Genomic DNA, 16049 nt, shown 5'->3' on the forward strand with positions numbered 1-16049 from the left:
ATTATTCTATGTTCTTTTCTCTGTTGTTCTCTACTTGAGCATAAGGACCATGTTAAGAGTACATGCTATTTAATTACTTCTCAAAAAAATAAATTACACTTGATATTACTAAAGCTTTTAATTACTCCCATAGGAAAGATAGTTGCGAAAAGCAATTCACAAAAGTTTCTACATGCACTTCGTCCACCAGTAGTGTCTTCTTGTGTCTATGAATTTAATCTATATCCAAATTATGATTAATGTTATGACTATGTTGTTGTTCATTTAGCTAGTCCCTCATATTATTTAATCTGAATTTTCTATTGAGTCATATTGCTATTGAGTCACAATCAAGTTAATTGAATACAGAAGTAATAATACGTTTTTTTTATTAATCCATATATCTAACTATTCCAATCGAAGTAATTTTATCTAGAAAAAAATTTCATCAGTCATCAAAATAAATCCAAACACAAATATCTCATCGTCCAACAACTAAGATCTTTAGATTTTTTTTTGTCTTATTGGATGAAATGACTTTACAATGTATCGTAATTAATTAAGACTCAAATCATGAATGCTTGAAAATTACTAGAGTATCGTCACCGCTACATCGTAGCCCCGGGGCATAGAAGTAGTAGCAAATGAATAAAACTAGAGTATCATGTGTAAAACGATGAGGCTTGTAAAAACTTTAGGCATTGAAGTTACAATGCATCGTAACTAAACCATGAATGCATGATAATTAAATTCTAAATCTACAAGTTTCTTAATTTTATTGGTTATAACAATTATTATATTTATTTCAAATACATTATTTTCTTCAGGTCAAACCTCAGGAAATTTAAAATTTATGTCGGACATGATAAAATAGTATAGTCAGGAATTCATATCGTCATATCGACCAATGACATAAATTTCCTGAGCTCTGACCTAGAAAAAAAAAAGAAAATAATAAGATGATTGAAGTGGATATAACAATTTTTAGTATACCTAAACCCTAAACACTATCCAACTATATTTTTAACCGAAGGTAAGCTTGTAAAATTTTTACAAGCCTCATCGATTTTGAGTCAGGCCAGAGCACAAAAGCTCGCAAGTAGCTTGATTCGTTTACACCCTTAAGGCCAAGTCAGGCCATGGTTCAAAGGACCTATCATCTGCATCATTCTGATCTATAACAAATCAGTATCAATATCAATATTTCATTGTTTGACGTCTCTCCATCATCGTCGCCAACAATGTCAAAACTGTCAAATTCAGATGATTCCTGTAAGGAGAAATGCTCGATGGATTAACTAGAACTGATTGTTTAACAGCACCCTTTTACACAGGCCCGTAACTTGTGAAGGAGAAAGATGGCACATATGATTTGGTTTGGTTAATGTGATCCAAACATTGCTACTCATCCAAAACAATAATCCTCTCTAACGCTAATATAATGCTAACTGGAAGACAGATAGATACTAAAACATAATAATGCACAATCATATCGTCGATCATGTCATTAACATCAGATTACTACGTATAATCTGATACCCAATCCGAATCCCTAGTGATAAGCATCAACTCTAGCGTGCATGCTTCCCTTGGTGAGGGTTTTAGGGTTTGGAGTGAACATTCAGGTAGAGGATTTTGCTGTGTCATTCAACAAAGTTCATAATGTATCAAAATTCACACACAGAATTGTAATGTTCTGAGAGCATGAATTGTTTATAGTTTATAACGTTGAATTAACATTAATAAAATTATAAGGTCTGTCATTCATTAATCCTCAAGTAAACTTATAACTAGGAATATGAAAGAGAGAAGAAAGCATGCATGCTTTAAAAGCTATTTATTGCCGCCCGCGGCAGAAACCTCCTTTTCTTTCTAGAATTGTACCTGGAAAAAGATGAGAAAGCAGACGGGAGAATCTTTCAGCGTGCTGTGCTGTTCAGTATCTTATACTCAATTTTATTTCGCCATTAAATGACAACATAACTGCGCCAGTCTTTTCCTTTGACTGACCCTTCTCACCTTTAACTTGAAAGGCACCAACCACCTTCTCCAGATAGCCCTCCCTCTTCCCCTTCCCTCATGCTTCACGAGATAAATTTAATTAATTCAAAACCTAGACCAGAGAAAACAAATTATCATTGCAAACTCCTACAAAATGTTCAGTTGAGAATGGTTTACGTAATAAGAATGTATGAAGGGGAAACCCTGATTTCGAATAACAACAGTAGATCAGATAGACAGACATGAATTGCACTAACCTAATCTATGTCTACTGATTTTGTTCTTCGGAGCAGAAGTTGAAATCATTCCTTTTCAAAGGTCCTCTTATCAGTGGTTAGAAGGAGATGACAGAAAAGGAGATTACTGCTTCGGGTTCTTGCAATGGCAGTGGGAGTGGATGAGAATGGTTAGAAGGGAGGACGGAGATGATCGGCAGCGGTTGCACCCCAACCAAAAGCGTCGCTTGGTAGGTGGTAGCTTCGAATGTTACCGGCCAAATTGCGGAAAGGAACGCCTCCGGTGACGCCAGAGGGCTGCGAGGCGCCCGGCGGCAGCCCCTCGGCGGATGCAATAGCAGCCTCCTCCTCCTCCTCGCCCTCCAGCGGCAGCCGCTCGTACACGGCGTTTGCGAACCATGAGGCCATCAGCACCACCGGCCCCGCCGCCACGAGTGGGCCCACCACGTTCCCACCGACCACCTGCCCCTGACCGCCTGCCAGGAACACAGTAAGGCCGCCGGCGCCAGGGGGCGCCGGCGGCGGGAGCACGGTCCCTGTCAGGGAGAGGATCTCGAACCGCCCCATCAGCATCGCCGCCATGCTCCCCGAGCCGGGCTGGCGGAGGGAGACGTTGTCCACGGCGCCGCAGCCGCTGAGAACAGAGACGCCGCGGCCGCGGCGGCGGGCGTACTCGCCGATGCACTCGACGACGTCGGCGCCGGCCGCGACTTCGAGCATGTGCGAGTGCAGCGCGTTGGGGCTGTCGCGCGTCACCACGATCGGCGGTTTCGGCTTGTTCTTGGAGCCGGGCGGCCGACCGCGAGGGCGGCGGATTGGGCCGCCGCTGCCAGTGGCAGCAGAGCTAGAAGGCAGCTCCCCCTGATCACCGCCGCCCTCCGCCGAAAGGATCGCGTTCTCTTCCGGGGAAGCCTTAGATTCCTCCAGCTGCTCCTGCGGGCCGAGGAGGTGCTTAAGGTACCCGGAAGATCCTCCGCCTGCTTCAGAACCCATTCCGGCCATCGCCGTCTCATCGGCTCGCTCCCACCACTTGTTCGCCAGCTTACCTCTCGCGCTCTCTCACACACAACTTCCAATATAATCTCCAAATCAAGAGCCAAAAGCAATTCCCTTCCCAAATCCACAGCAAATCTCACATTAGAAGCTTAACAGCAACTCAAAAAGTAGACTCAATTTCCCTTCTTTGTTTTTTTACCTGATCAGCGACGAACCAGTCGCAAGAGCAGAAACATTAAAAATCACTTTCGAAGAGGAAGCCGAAAAAGAACCATTTCCCTGCCTCAACAAGCTCTCTCTCTCTATCCCACTGATCACTCGATCAGAAACCGCAATAAAAGGAGCAGAAGCCGAAGATGAAGAGGCACAGGAAAGACCGAGGGACAAAGAAGACTATCCTCCTTCTCTTTTTATCAAATCTTTTGGAAATCTTGTCAGCAAAGCAAGCGATAGGATTCTTTTTTGTTATCCTTTGACCACGTAGAGAGAGAGAGAGAGAGAGAGAGAGAGAGAGAGAGGTGGTCAGAGAAGAGAAGCAGATGACGACGAGATTGGTGGTGCACACCAACTAGTTTATTTTAAAAGGAAGCTCCATGGGCATGAGAGAGACTCGGAGCTCGTTGCTTTGGTCGCAAATAAAAATGCCCTTCTCTATTTCTTTTTTCTAACTGCATTTTCTAGGGATTCAATGGTTAGAGTCTAGAGATTTGTTTGGGGATGCAATGATATGTTTGTCTATACTAGAAGAATAGATTTTTAATGAAATGGATCGACTCATTAAAAATTTATTATATGATAAAATGATTAACTCATTAAAGATGGGCTGACTCATCGATTTAGTACTTAAAAAATCTTTAATTCAATCCAAAATAAATTACAAATTAGACAGACCAATCCATGAATTTATCAAAAAATTAAAAAATATTAAAAATTTTAAATTATAATTATAATTTAAATAGATCAAATTAAAAATTTTTAAATTTAAATTATAATTTAGACGGATTAAGTCTACTAATTTATTAAGTTTTATATTTTAATTTTAAAATTTAAAATAAATTAATAAACTTTTTTACCGCGAGCCAACTCAAGTCCATCGCGGGCCAACATATATAGGTCACGGGTCACGGGCCTAAATGGATCAATCCATCTGAATCTATCTTAAAATAGATTGATAAAATTTCAATCCAATCCGTCTAAATTGTTTGGCAGGGCGAACTAATCTGACAGGTTCAATCTAAATTGATGGCTATAGTCTAGACAAGTTAATTGCATTTTATAAGCACTCAGAGGTTAAAGGATCAAAAGGGTTAAAGGATTTGGAGTTTGGGGGTCAATGATATATTTGTATAGATAAGTCAATTGGGTTAAGGGGTTAAAAGAGTTAAATTTAATTATTTCATCAAGTATGTTCATCTAAAAGTTATTAATAATTTTTTTAAAAATAGTTTTTTTATGAAATTAATATTGTTGTCCTCCAAATGACTCTTAAATCTATTCCTTTTTTTAAATTAAGATTTTTAAATTTATTAATGATTTTTTTTTCAAAAAATCATTAATAGTGTTAAAGAATTTAGTTTTATTCTAAATTAATATTGTTATATTTCTAATGGCCTCGTAAATTCATCCATATTCTTATTTTCAAATTTGAAATATTAAAAAAAATATAAGAGAACCTTAATAAAAAAACAATTTTTTAATTTTTAATAGCTAATTACAAGAAATAATATAAAAAATAAAGAAAAGAATAATAAATATAGCAAATAAAAAAAATAAAAAATCACCTTGGAACTATTTCGGTTAAAGCATTTAAAAAGTGAAAAATAAATACAGGTTGAAAGTTTTCAAGATCCAAACTGATCTGATAAATTTTTGTTAAAACTTAAATCATGAGAGTGTAAGGAATTTTTGTTAAAACTTAAAATCAAAAGAGCATAAGGCACTTATTAGTGTTGTCCTAAAATAAAATGAATCAATAGTGTTTAAATCTAAATATGATATTAGGTCAAAAATTATAGAGATTGAATTTTTTTAAAAATAATTTATCCGTACGAATAGGTGCATAAAATGTAAACATGTTGAGACTTTCGAGAATGGAAGGGAATTGAATGAATAGCTTTACAATAGTAGGATATTGTTCATTTTGTATATAAATTTTCATAATTTTATTTTTGGACTTTATTCAAAAAGTCTTATACTAATAGAGATATTTTCAATCTTATAAACTCATGATCTTCTCCTTGTATTTCTAATATGAGATTTTGATTGTATCATAACAATCCTTCTTTCAAATGAAGGACTACCATACATCAATCAAAATCAACTTGACGTCTGATCTCTTGATCCATTGTCTTGATATTTGATCCTCTTGATCCATCAAGACTATCCAGTATCTTTATCTTTTTGAAAGAGAAGGAAGAGAAGCGTTTTAGGGAAGATGTACGGTTGAACATATAACCTTCTTGACATCGTTGCCTGGTGTTGATTTGCAAGTAGAAGATCCGCTTGAGTGCGACAGGTGAGGTCAAACTGGGAGTGTGGAGGAGGTATCGTCCTAATTGCATGATTGCATGGATCTTAGAAATAAATAAGTTTTAATTAATTAAAATTAGGTTCGTTTTGACCATAATTAGTTACTAATTACAAATTATAGGCAGGCCCATTGCGAAACTAAACTAATGAACGTGATCTGCGGGTTAAAAGGGCAGTTTTCGTTGACTACTTCGTATCTTGGTAAACTTCATATCGAGATTGTGTTGCTTGACTTCAAATCTTCAATGTAAATTGTTTCTGAATGTGTCGCCGCTCCTTGGCACCAAGATGCACCGGGGTCGAGCGTGAGAGGGAAGATCAAGGATTATCCTAGCGCGATCACTTTGATACCTAAGTCAGTAGGCAAAAAGGGAGAAGAAGAGGAAGAGGAGGAAGAACAGTAATATGCGAGTCTCTATGCGAGCGCGCGTACCTGATTACGGAGAGGAGTGACCATTATATATCGGAGAGGAGTGTCATATATCAATTAAGAAACGTGTCACATCATAAGTAATAATCGTGTCAGAAAGAATGGAATGATTAGGATAACAGTCCCATCGTTGACATACGATTGTAGGGTTATTTTACACGTGAATGTCAGAGCAGCGATCATAAATAATAGGGGTATGAGACTGTCAGAAGAAATGATGGAAAGTAATGACACAAGGCACCGCGAAAGCCATTCGGCGTATCCCATGATCGAGTCCAAACGAAGGCGAAGCCACCGAGCCGACTAGGAGGCTTTCGGTTTGTAGTAGGAGTCGGTCTGTGAGAGGACTCGGGGTAAGGATTTGGTTCGGGACTATGCCTTGGATACAGGTTCGCATTCCAGGTTCGAGCTAAGTTTGATGATGAGAGGGACTTAGCCCGGAGAAGGGTGATAGACTCGGCTCTCGAAGAGGGGCGACAGACTCGACTCTCGGAGAAAGGGGTCGCGAGTTGAGAACTAACTCGGACTGACCCTTGAATTGATGGCTACATACTTACCCAGGAGTCGAGCATCGAGCATTGAGCATCGAGCATGATACCCAGTCACCCACCTGGTCTAAACTCAGACTTGATCCCTCGGGGCGTGTTCATCACACCCATAATTAACATAAATACTTCATAATACAATCGGGCCGGGTCTTATACAACACAACATGATCCAAAAAGGAAATAAAATATTTTTTATTTATGAAAATAATATTCTATAAAAAAATAAACTAATTTAATACCGATTATACTTCAAAATAAAAAATATTAATTATCAAATAAAAAAGTAAAATTTTGATTTATTATAAACGTGTTTAAGTTTGTTTATTACAGATGTATTAATTTTTTAAAATTTCAAATTATAAAAACTTTAATTTCTTTTGATGAATCAATTTTAAATTATCTTCAATTTATTTTTTTAATTACTTTTCATTTTTACGTAATTTAATTTCTTGTCTGCATTAACGACACATAAGGATAGGATTTATATATGCTGATCCAGCTTCACATGATATTTTATCTTAAAAACACCTGTCAAATAAATCTGATTAATAATTATAATTATTTATGGATCAAAATAAGAGATTAGTAATTTTTAGAAGCTTTACAGGAAATTTAGAAATTATATTTCCAAAAGGAAAATTAGATTGAGCAAATAATAAAACCCAAACATGGAATATATAATTTATTAATCATCCATCTATATTTAGAAATTATATTTCCAAAAGGAAAATTAGATTTTTGAAAAATACATGACTGACAATTGGATTGAACAGTTAGTAATACTAAAAGTACTATTTTAACCCCGAAATTTGAAAACGAAATTTAGACGGTATTTTTGTTAATTTTATGTAAAAATACTAAATTATTTCTAAATTCTAAACATTCTAAAAATTACCAGTAAATATGAATGAATTACCCCATAAAAAAATAGAAAGACAAAATTTATTTCTAAATATATATGTATGATTAATAATTTAATTTTCCTTTTGGAAATATAATTTCTAAATCTTAAACTAAATTAAAAAAATCTTTAATTAATTTTTATTCTTCTTTAAAAAACTATATCAATGCCACAGACGTTTGGACCGAGCTGCCCTTTATCCCTGACTGTTCTCTCTGCAGCCAAGTGCCCGTGCCCGTGGCCGTGGGGCACGAGCTGGTGGTGATAGGTCGGCACAGGCTTCCGACTAAAGTGGCCGTACGTGAACGTGCACAATTTGTTGACCGGCGTTTGGCGGCGGGGGTGCCGATACCGGGCCCGCGTAGGGCTTTCTTCGCGTTCGCCGCCGCATGCAGCGGAGTGCCAATGGTGTTCGTGGCCGGCGGGCTCGACGAGAAAGGGCAGGCGCTGCGATCGGCGCTGGCCTACAACGTCGAGACGGACGCATGGGTACAGCTACCGGACATGAAGCATCCCCGGCGAAAGTGCAGAGGGATCTTCGTCACCGGCTTATTCCGCGTTTTCGGCGACCATCCAAGGTCTGAGGCGTTCGACACCACGGCTGGACGATGGACAACGAGGCATATGGTGATCCGCCGGGGGACGGGGATGGCGGCGGTGGAGGGGAGGGTGTACATATGCAATTCGAGAGTTGGAGTGCATGTCTACTCGCGCAGAGACGGGAGACGGAAGCTGGCGTTATTTGGAGGAGGAGGGGTGGCGGAAGGTGGCGTTGCCGTTGCCGATGGAGGTCTCTGGCTACGTCGAGTCCCTGTGCTGCTTCCAAGTGTAACAATCTAGCCCAGAAATTATGTATTCTTAATTTTAATTTGTTCATTATTATTATAGACCAAAATATCAGCACAAACATGCAAGAAATTGTTCATTCTCCTGCACCCAACAACAGAAGACAGAACCTACCTCTAATATAGTTCAAAAAATTCATAGCAAATTGTAAAGAAAGAACTAGTTAAGAAAAATCTCCTCCATTGTACCCAAAATATTATTTACGATATATAGCTTCCTGCTTGACTTTTAGGGTTATTATAACCGAGCATCGGTACTAACTTATCCTACCTAAACACATTAGAATATGTCGTCTTGTTCCCCTTCAGAAGCAGGCTTATATATGATGAGTAAATTTAGGAGATGTAGATAGCATGGACCAGAGGCATGTTACAGAATTCTGAGTTGAAGGTCAGGGTAACCAGTTCTGCTCTTGTACTTGTCAACGAGCTCCTGGAGGGCATGAACAAACCGAGCGTGTGCCTCATTTATCTGGGAAATCAAGAAACAGACGAACATGTTTTATTCCAATTCAAAAGATTTTGGTTTTGGAAGCATGGCACACTTGATGAGTGAAGTGCGCCATCTTTGTTTACCTCTTCTGCAGTGGGCTTTGGGTTCTTCAACAGCTTGATCGGTCGTCCAACTACAACGTGCAATGGATGCTGAAATGGAACTGGAGTTCTGCATAACGAGAAAAGGTTGCTTAAGATAAGATCGAGCCAAGAAAAACCAGTCCTGAAACTGAATTTGGAGGGCAAACCTACCCAAATCTTCCCCAGAAGACCAATGGAGTGAATTTTAGTGATCGAGCAATCTGGAAAAACATTTTCCCACTAGGCTTCCACCACCGGTAAACATAGCTCTGTCCACCAATAATTAATAAAAGATGATTTTCACAATTCTTTGTTTAAAAACCTGATCATATCATCATAATTCTCACAATGCAAAATCTAATTATGGCTTTGAGGATTCATGAGATCGTATCATCATAACGGATAAAAAATCAAACCTGACCAAAGCAAAAGACAGGAACTAGAGGGCATCCTGTTTCAATGGCAATTCGCACAAACCCTTTTCTTGTTTTAAGGAAAGCAACCTATCAAACACATTTGGATTTCAGATGATCCTTTTTTATCTGAAATCCAAATAAGCAAATAGACAACTGAAATATCAGGAAAGCATACGATAAACACTGACTAAACTTCACTCTCAGAAGAAAGAACAAAGTGATTGATGGAAATAAAAATAAAACCATGTTAAATACCAGTTCAACCCTATATAATGAAACCAATAAGGTGAGAAATTATTAATTGAACTATGATAAGATAATGTTATGTATCATTCAACATGTTCATCCTAGATGTAACTACTTGACTGCAGACAAACAACACAATGAAAAGCAATACATACTGGAAACGTTATTATTAACCTGAAAAAAGTAGTGAATTGAGAAAGTAGTTTGATTTTTGAATATACGTATAGCATTGAGAACAAGATCAATACATTAGTCTACGATGAAGTATTTGGTTCAGTGCAGACCTCAGTGTCATGGCTCATGTGAAGAGTCTCCTGAACGCCACCAGGGACAATGATGCAGCTGTACCCAGCTGCTAAATATGCATAGAAGTTCTTCCTTGACGCAGGGATTAGCCCAAGCCATGTCCAGATCTGCCTCAGAAAAGGAGTGTAGAAAACCTGACAAATGATTCACGCGCAGAGAATTAGAAATCACAGATATATCTACTAATAGACACAATGACTAGGAATGAGGGAACCTTACTGCACTGCTTGCGAGAACCTTCATCTTACGCAGTGGCATGAACCTCGCATCTTCCCCAAGAGCACAAAGAGCTATTGGCAGGACCGAGTGTGGCTCATAACCAAACACTGCAATGTTAATTATTTCAGTTAGTGTACCTCAAAATCCAAACAGCAGTGGCACTCACCTACTCTATAATTCTAAGCAAAGAAAGCAAACATGTATATATGCTGACTATTGGTGATTTGTTTTTCTTTAGAAGAAAATTTTTTTATTCAGGAAGGCAAAAATGCAAGTAGGTCTTCCAGAAAGACATCAAAATAATGCAAAAAAGGTCGGGAAAATGGTAGCAGAGGCTAGTTTTTGCTGCGATATTTACTTAATATTCAAAAGGGCATATTTTGGAATAACATTAGAACATGAAAAGTAAATTAAAATGATCTAATATACAAATGAAACATGAAACTATAACAGAAATGAAGAGGAAAAAACAAGCCCGATAACCCTAAGAATTCAGTGGTGGATCAGAGCTTACCATAGGCCTGGTCCGGGTCGAAAGCCGAGATATCCTCCAAATGAAGGGTGATGGGAAAATATCCACACGCATATTTACAAATATACCTGATATTTTTTATAGGAATGAAAAAAAAAAAGACAAATTGCAAAGAAAATTAACGAAGGTACAAACTAAACTAGGGTTCCTCGAAATTGGTGGAAAAATTTGATACCTCGACAATTTCCGACCCAAATAATTCCCATCGTTGACAGGAATCACCATGAAGATAATCAGAATCGCAAAAACCCTGTATCAATTAAAAGAAATCATGAAAATCATAAGAATCAAGCACGAGCAGAGATACCGAAGGAGCGCCGGGAGGATACGAACACGACGGCGATGTGGGCGGGGAAAAGGAGGAGGGCGGCGAGGACGAGAGCGACGTTGAAGTGGATGGCGCCGAGCCAGAGGACGAGGGCGACAATGGTTCGGAGGAGGGAGTAGTCCGTCCCTTTGAACACCGCCGGTTTCCCGGCCACCTTCCCGTCGTCCTCATTCATCACTTCGATCGACATGACAAGGATAGAGAGAGGAGAGGTGAAGAAGAAGAAGCTGATGCAGCTCAGGGCAGATCGCCATGTGTGGTGGTTGCGGTCTTTATATAGCGATCCAGAAGGGCGGTGGACGCACACGCACGAGGTCGGGGCGTCTCAGTCGTCCGTCGATTTGTGATCCAACGGCAGCCATCCATTCCACAACGCGACACCGTTGATCGTCGGGAAGAGCATGCTGATGACACGTCAGCAGAACTCCGCTGTCGCTATCCAGGCGCATAATGCAACCAAAAAAAAACCCCAAAAGAGTGTTTGGAACGGAAAGAAAACACGAACGAATTAATAACGATTGAAATCGACTTAATTTATTAATATGAGACCAATTAAATGACATGGTGTACTATATTTTTAATCAAATATCTAGTGCAATATTTAACAGTTGACGATAACACGAAAGTGGATTTTAAGTGCAAAGCGAACAGAAGAATTCAATGAACTGAAACGGCAAAACATCAAAAGAGAGAAAAGTCTCGACGACCGTCACCGACAAGGCGGAAGAACCAAAGAAAAGGAAACAAAGGAGAAATAGTTTACTGAATGATATGCGTGTGGGGCAGGCCGGTTTGGAGCTAGATGGGACGAGCCCAAGAGGTTAACGGACGTTCCCTAATTTAATGCTCGGAAATCTAATTCGGAGTCGTGCACTACTCGGGAGCTAGAGTCGGGGAATCGAAGTCGAATCTAGAGAGTGCTCGAGAGTTTTGGAATCGGATTCAAAAAGTGCTTGGAAATAAAAGTCAAAATCAGAGTGCTCGGGAATCAAAGTCGGATCCAGAGTAATCGTAATTGGAGTCAGATAGAGCGCTCTAGAATCAATTAATAATTGCTCTAGAATCAATTAATAATTGATGTGAGATTGGAGTCTTAACGGATTAATATAGATTTTGTAGAAAATTGAAATGACATCAATTAATGAAAATCATAATTGACTTCAAAATCAAAATCTACATTTCGCGTATATAGATTTAGACTATTAATTTGTTCAAAATCGATTAAGAATGAATGAGAAATTAATTGTTTAAAATTAACCCAGAAGAATATTAATTAATTGTTAATTAATGTTATATAAAAAAGTAGATGGGGAATAGTCCCACATTGAAAATTTTCGATAGGCTTCCTTTCATTATTATATGATGTTGTGTTAATAGAGTTAACATAAAAAATTCATGTGCTCTCTTTCACGAGTGAGCACTTGCTCATCCACTACGCGCGCATGCGTGTAATAGGCGCTTTATCGGTGCACTTTGCGCTTTGTCGCAAGGAGTATTGAGAATCCCTCCAAATGTTGAAATTTTTATTGAATTCATCGATTTTACTCATCTTATGCGCATTCATCTCATTTTGTGCATTCAGAGTCTAAAAGGTTTACGAGAAAGTTCGCAAATTCGACGATCCGTATCAGTTTGCATCATCCCCGAATAGCTACCGGAATCAATAAGATCTTATGTAGCATTGATGCTCATCAGTTGCATTTAGAAGTTAGATCCGGTTAAAATTGTATTTTTTTAAAAAAATATCTCAATTATTTTAATTTATTTGATTCGGTTTTGATTTTAAAATTTAAAATTCGATTAAATCTAATCAGTATCAATCAATTACCATATTGTGAATAGTCAAGTATTATATAAAACAGTAAATTTAGCAGTCAACTTCGACACTCAACTGATTGTTGATAATTCGAACAATAAATTTATCAGTCGACTATATACCTCAACCGATCGACTAATAAAAATAAGACAGTAAAACTACATATTTAGTGGTCAATACTTAATAGACTCGACTATCTAATAGATAAGAAAATTTTGATTAATTCTATAATTAATTCAATTAATCGAATTTATACCCGATTTATTTGATTTCAATGGTAAAATTGGATCGATTCCTGAATGTTCAATACTAATAATTCAGAAAATCGCAATGATATATTTTGACCCAAAACTGAAAATTCCAGCTGGCTTTCGACCGTTTTTCTATAAAGAAACGCAAACTACGAGCTGGCCATAAATAGCAAGCCCAAACAAACTCGTCGTCGCCAGCAATCGCCTCTCTCTCGCGCCCGCCTTCTCCCACCTCCGTTCTCGCCTCTTCCTCGTCGACTCTTAGCTATCGGAGTGGTCCTCAGGGGCAGTGATACACGCCCACAGGAGGAAGCATAAGGACGCATTTAGTTTGAAGTCAACTGTTAATTTGCATTCTGTTAATTTGCATTCTGTTAATTTGCATTTAGTTTTAAGTCATTCTGTTAATTTGCATCTCATAGGCAATGCCGCCGGCGGCCATGGATCCAATCAAGGTCCATTCTCCCAACGTGAGCATGATTGATCAGGAAAAGCTGGCACTCCCTGATCGGAGCTTTGTGCGATGTTGCAGAACGAAGCATCTGTTGGCATACTTGCGAAAGAAAAGAGTAAAAATAACTCAGGAGTAGCGCTCACTTTCGGTCCTACAAAATGCACATGGATTCTTTTTTAAAATGAGTGCTTTTAGACTATTAAATTTATCTGCATATTACTTGTTCCATTAAAATCTTGTCCTTATCTTGTCCTCTCAACTTAAATGTGTTCAAATAAGAGTAATGTACTACTAATAATATGTTCAATTCCGATAAAATACTCATTTACATGCTCACTATTATCTACATAGATTAAAACAACTAACATTTGCTTCTTTATTGACACATCACAAGATTTATCGATTAAAATAGAGAAAAATGAATCACTAATATCTTTGATAATAATATTAATCATTTCAATTGCACAAGCACTCACTATATCCTTCTGAATATAAGGTGATGTTAACTTGTAATTTTTAAAAGTATTTTTTAATATCACATCATTAATCTCTTTATTATGAGCATCTAAAAATTTCAGTTGAATAAGAAAGTTACATGGATTAAGAAACCTTCAATCTCGTCGTGACCTCGAAATGAATTCCTTTGTCGCAACAAAATTTTGATACAATCAATCAAAGCATTGAGATCGATACGATAATTATTCCACATTTACTTTAATTGTTTGTGCAAATAATGTGCTCATCCAGATTCATCAAAGTTTCACAATTCATTTGAGTTTTATGATGTTCACTGTCATGTTGGCCAACATGAATATTTAACTTATTTTTATCCTTTCAATTTGTAAATTGTTCCTGTTGAGATATCAACTTCTGAACACCTTACTGGCTTCTCAGCACCAAGAAGGAACCGAGTTGAGTGAAGAGGGGTCACAAAGCTTGCTGATCCTGCGACAAGAGCAACCGTGAGAAGGAAGGCCGGGGATGCCCTGGCGCGACCACTCCGATGCTTAAGTCAGTCGGTGATGAAGGAAAAAGAAGCAGAAGAAGAACAAGAAGAACAGTGGAAAATCTAGGTTGTGAGTGTGCATACCTCCATCTGAAGAGGGACGAACCTTATATATGTGCAATGGGCATCATGTCCGATCTAAATTAAGGAAGGTGTCCCAACATCGGTAAGGATCTTGTCAGAAGGAATGGAATGGTCAGAGAAGAAGTCTCATCATTAACTTGTAGTCGAAGGATTATCACGCGTATATGTCAGAGTATAGATCATGATTAGTGGCAGGGGTATGTCTGACGAAATGATAATGGGAGGAGTAACCTTCAATAGGACAGGGCACTAAGGGTGGGAGGTCGGCCGAGCTGAGTTTGGACCGAGTCCGCCTAGGTGTTGAGAGAAATCAAGCCCCTCACAAGGATTCAGCTTGGACTTAGGATTCGATCTTTGGTCTTCTGAGGATTCAGCTCGGCTCGGATCTCGGGGTCTGTCTCCCCGAGGTCTAGGCTTGGATCTCGGGGTCTGTCTCCCCGAGGTCTCGGCTCGGATCTCGAGGTCTCAACTCGGATCCAGAGGTCTCGGCTCGGATATGGGAGTTTGACTCCCTGAGGTCTCGGCTCAGATCTCGGAGTTTGTCTCCTCGAGGTCTCGGCTCAGATCTGGGAGTTTGTCTCCCTGAGGTCTCGGCTCGGATCTCGGGTCTGTCTTCCCAAGGTCTTGGCTCGGGACTATACCTTGGATACCGAGGTGTCGGCTCCGCGTCCCAGGTTCGAGCCGAGTTTAATGATGAGAGAGACTCGATTTCTATGAGGATTCAGCTCGGCTCGGGTTTAGGATTTGGAAGTTAAAATTGTGGCCTAAGGGCTGATACGAGGGTCGAACCCTGTATGCCAAATCCTAACTCGGTCGACTCCTCACGACGGTAACATATCATTCGCTAACAAAAGTCTCTCCTCCCGTTTGTTTTCTCTTAATTGTCTTGAAGAAATAGCAATACAAACTTAAATATTGAATTAGCAATCTTTTTTTGTTTTCTCTAATAGTTTATTCTTTTGGTTTTGGAGGTTTTCTTAAAAAAAATCTATGCATTGTAGATATAGTGATTTTTTAATATAATAAATAAATAATAAATTAACAATCCAAACTTAAACATTAAAAATCCTAAAACCACCTAATATCATAGATAAGTCCCATGCTTATTGTTAATTGCATATTAAAAATGTTAATCGAATTTGAGGCGGCAAAAGTTCATACATAGTTGTATAATGATCTGTAGCTTTAGAATGTTAGAGTTTTTTTAATTTAGCAGCAAACACAATTAAGTAAATATCAATGTACAAAAAGGAATAAATAGATCACAAAATAGGTGTGGTTAACCAAGTTAGAGGGGCCAAGGTCTAACAATACTTGGTTTCTGTTGGGATGTATACAAGAATCTTAGCT

At 38.5% G+C, this 16049-nt stretch overlaps 3 protein-coding genes across 3 annotated transcripts; 1 reads left to right on the plus strand and 2 right to left on the minus strand.

Moving 5' to 3' along the window:
• Positions 1 to 2387: 2387 nt before the first annotated feature.
• On the minus strand, positions 2388 to 3423 carry LOC141823375 (AT-hook motif nuclear-localized protein 27-like). Its single transcript, XM_074710654.1, has one exon. The coding sequence runs from the start codon at positions 3216 to 3218 to the stop codon at positions 2388 to 2390; it is 831 nt and encodes a 276-aa protein (XP_074566755.1). The 5' UTR covers positions 3219 to 3423.
• A 3122-nt stretch (positions 3424 to 6545) lies between these two features.
• On the plus strand, positions 6546 to 8460 carry LOC141823384 (F-box/kelch-repeat protein At1g80440-like). Its single transcript, XM_074710666.1, has 2 exons — positions 6546 to 6573; positions 7796 to 8460. The coding sequence occupies exons 1-2, from the start codon at positions 6546 to 6548 to the stop codon at positions 8458 to 8460; spliced, it is 693 nt and encodes a 230-aa protein (XP_074566767.1).
• A 272-nt stretch (positions 8461 to 8732) lies between these two features.
• On the minus strand, positions 8733 to 11278 carry LOC141847630 (diacylglycerol O-acyltransferase 2D-like). Its single transcript, XM_074735686.1, has 9 exons — positions 11094 to 11278; positions 10936 to 11010; positions 10743 to 10828; positions 10229 to 10335; positions 9988 to 10143; positions 9458 to 9544; positions 9213 to 9310; positions 9042 to 9129; positions 8733 to 8937 (listed from the first exon to the last, which is right to left on the minus strand). Exons 1-9 carry the CDS (start codon positions 11276 to 11278, stop codon positions 8836 to 8838), a joined length of 984 nt encoding a protein of 327 aa, XP_074591787.1. The 3' UTR covers positions 8733 to 8835.
• Positions 11279 to 16049: the final 4771 nt, after the last annotated feature.

This window comes from Curcuma longa, chromosome 1 (assembly GCF_044706935.1).
Source record: "Curcuma longa cultivar G26 ecotype Majalengka, Jawa Barat chromosome 1, ITB_CL_G26_1.1, whole genome shotgun sequence".
Taxonomy (NCBI): domain Eukaryota; kingdom Viridiplantae; phylum Streptophyta; class Magnoliopsida; order Zingiberales; family Zingiberaceae; genus Curcuma; species Curcuma longa.

Excerpts from the sequence above, each read along its gene's own strand:
- LOC141823375 (XM_074710654.1), bottom strand. The coding sequence starts at position 3,218 with ATGGCCGGAATGGGTTCTGAAGCAGGCGGAGGATCTTCCGGGTACCTT.
- LOC141823384 (XM_074710666.1), top strand. The coding sequence starts at position 6,546 with ATGCCTTGGATACAGGTTCGCATTCCAG. Across the intron at positions 6,574-7,795 it reads GATACAGGTTCGCATTCCAG|ACGTTTGGACCGAGCTGCCC; the intron begins GTTCGAGCTAAG and ends TCAATGCCACAG.
- LOC141847630 (XM_074735686.1), bottom strand. The coding sequence starts at position 11,278 with ATGTCGATCGAAGTGATGAATGAGGACGACGGGAAGGTGGCCGGGAAA. Across the intron at positions 10,829-10,935 it reads TTGGGTCGGAAATTGTCGAG|GTATATTTGTAAATATGCGT; the intron begins GTATCAAATTTT and ends AAAAAATATCAG. Across the intron at positions 10,336-10,742 it reads CGACCCGGACCAGGCCTATG|TGTTTGGTTATGAGCCACAC; the intron begins GTAAGCTCTGAT and ends TTAACATTGCAG.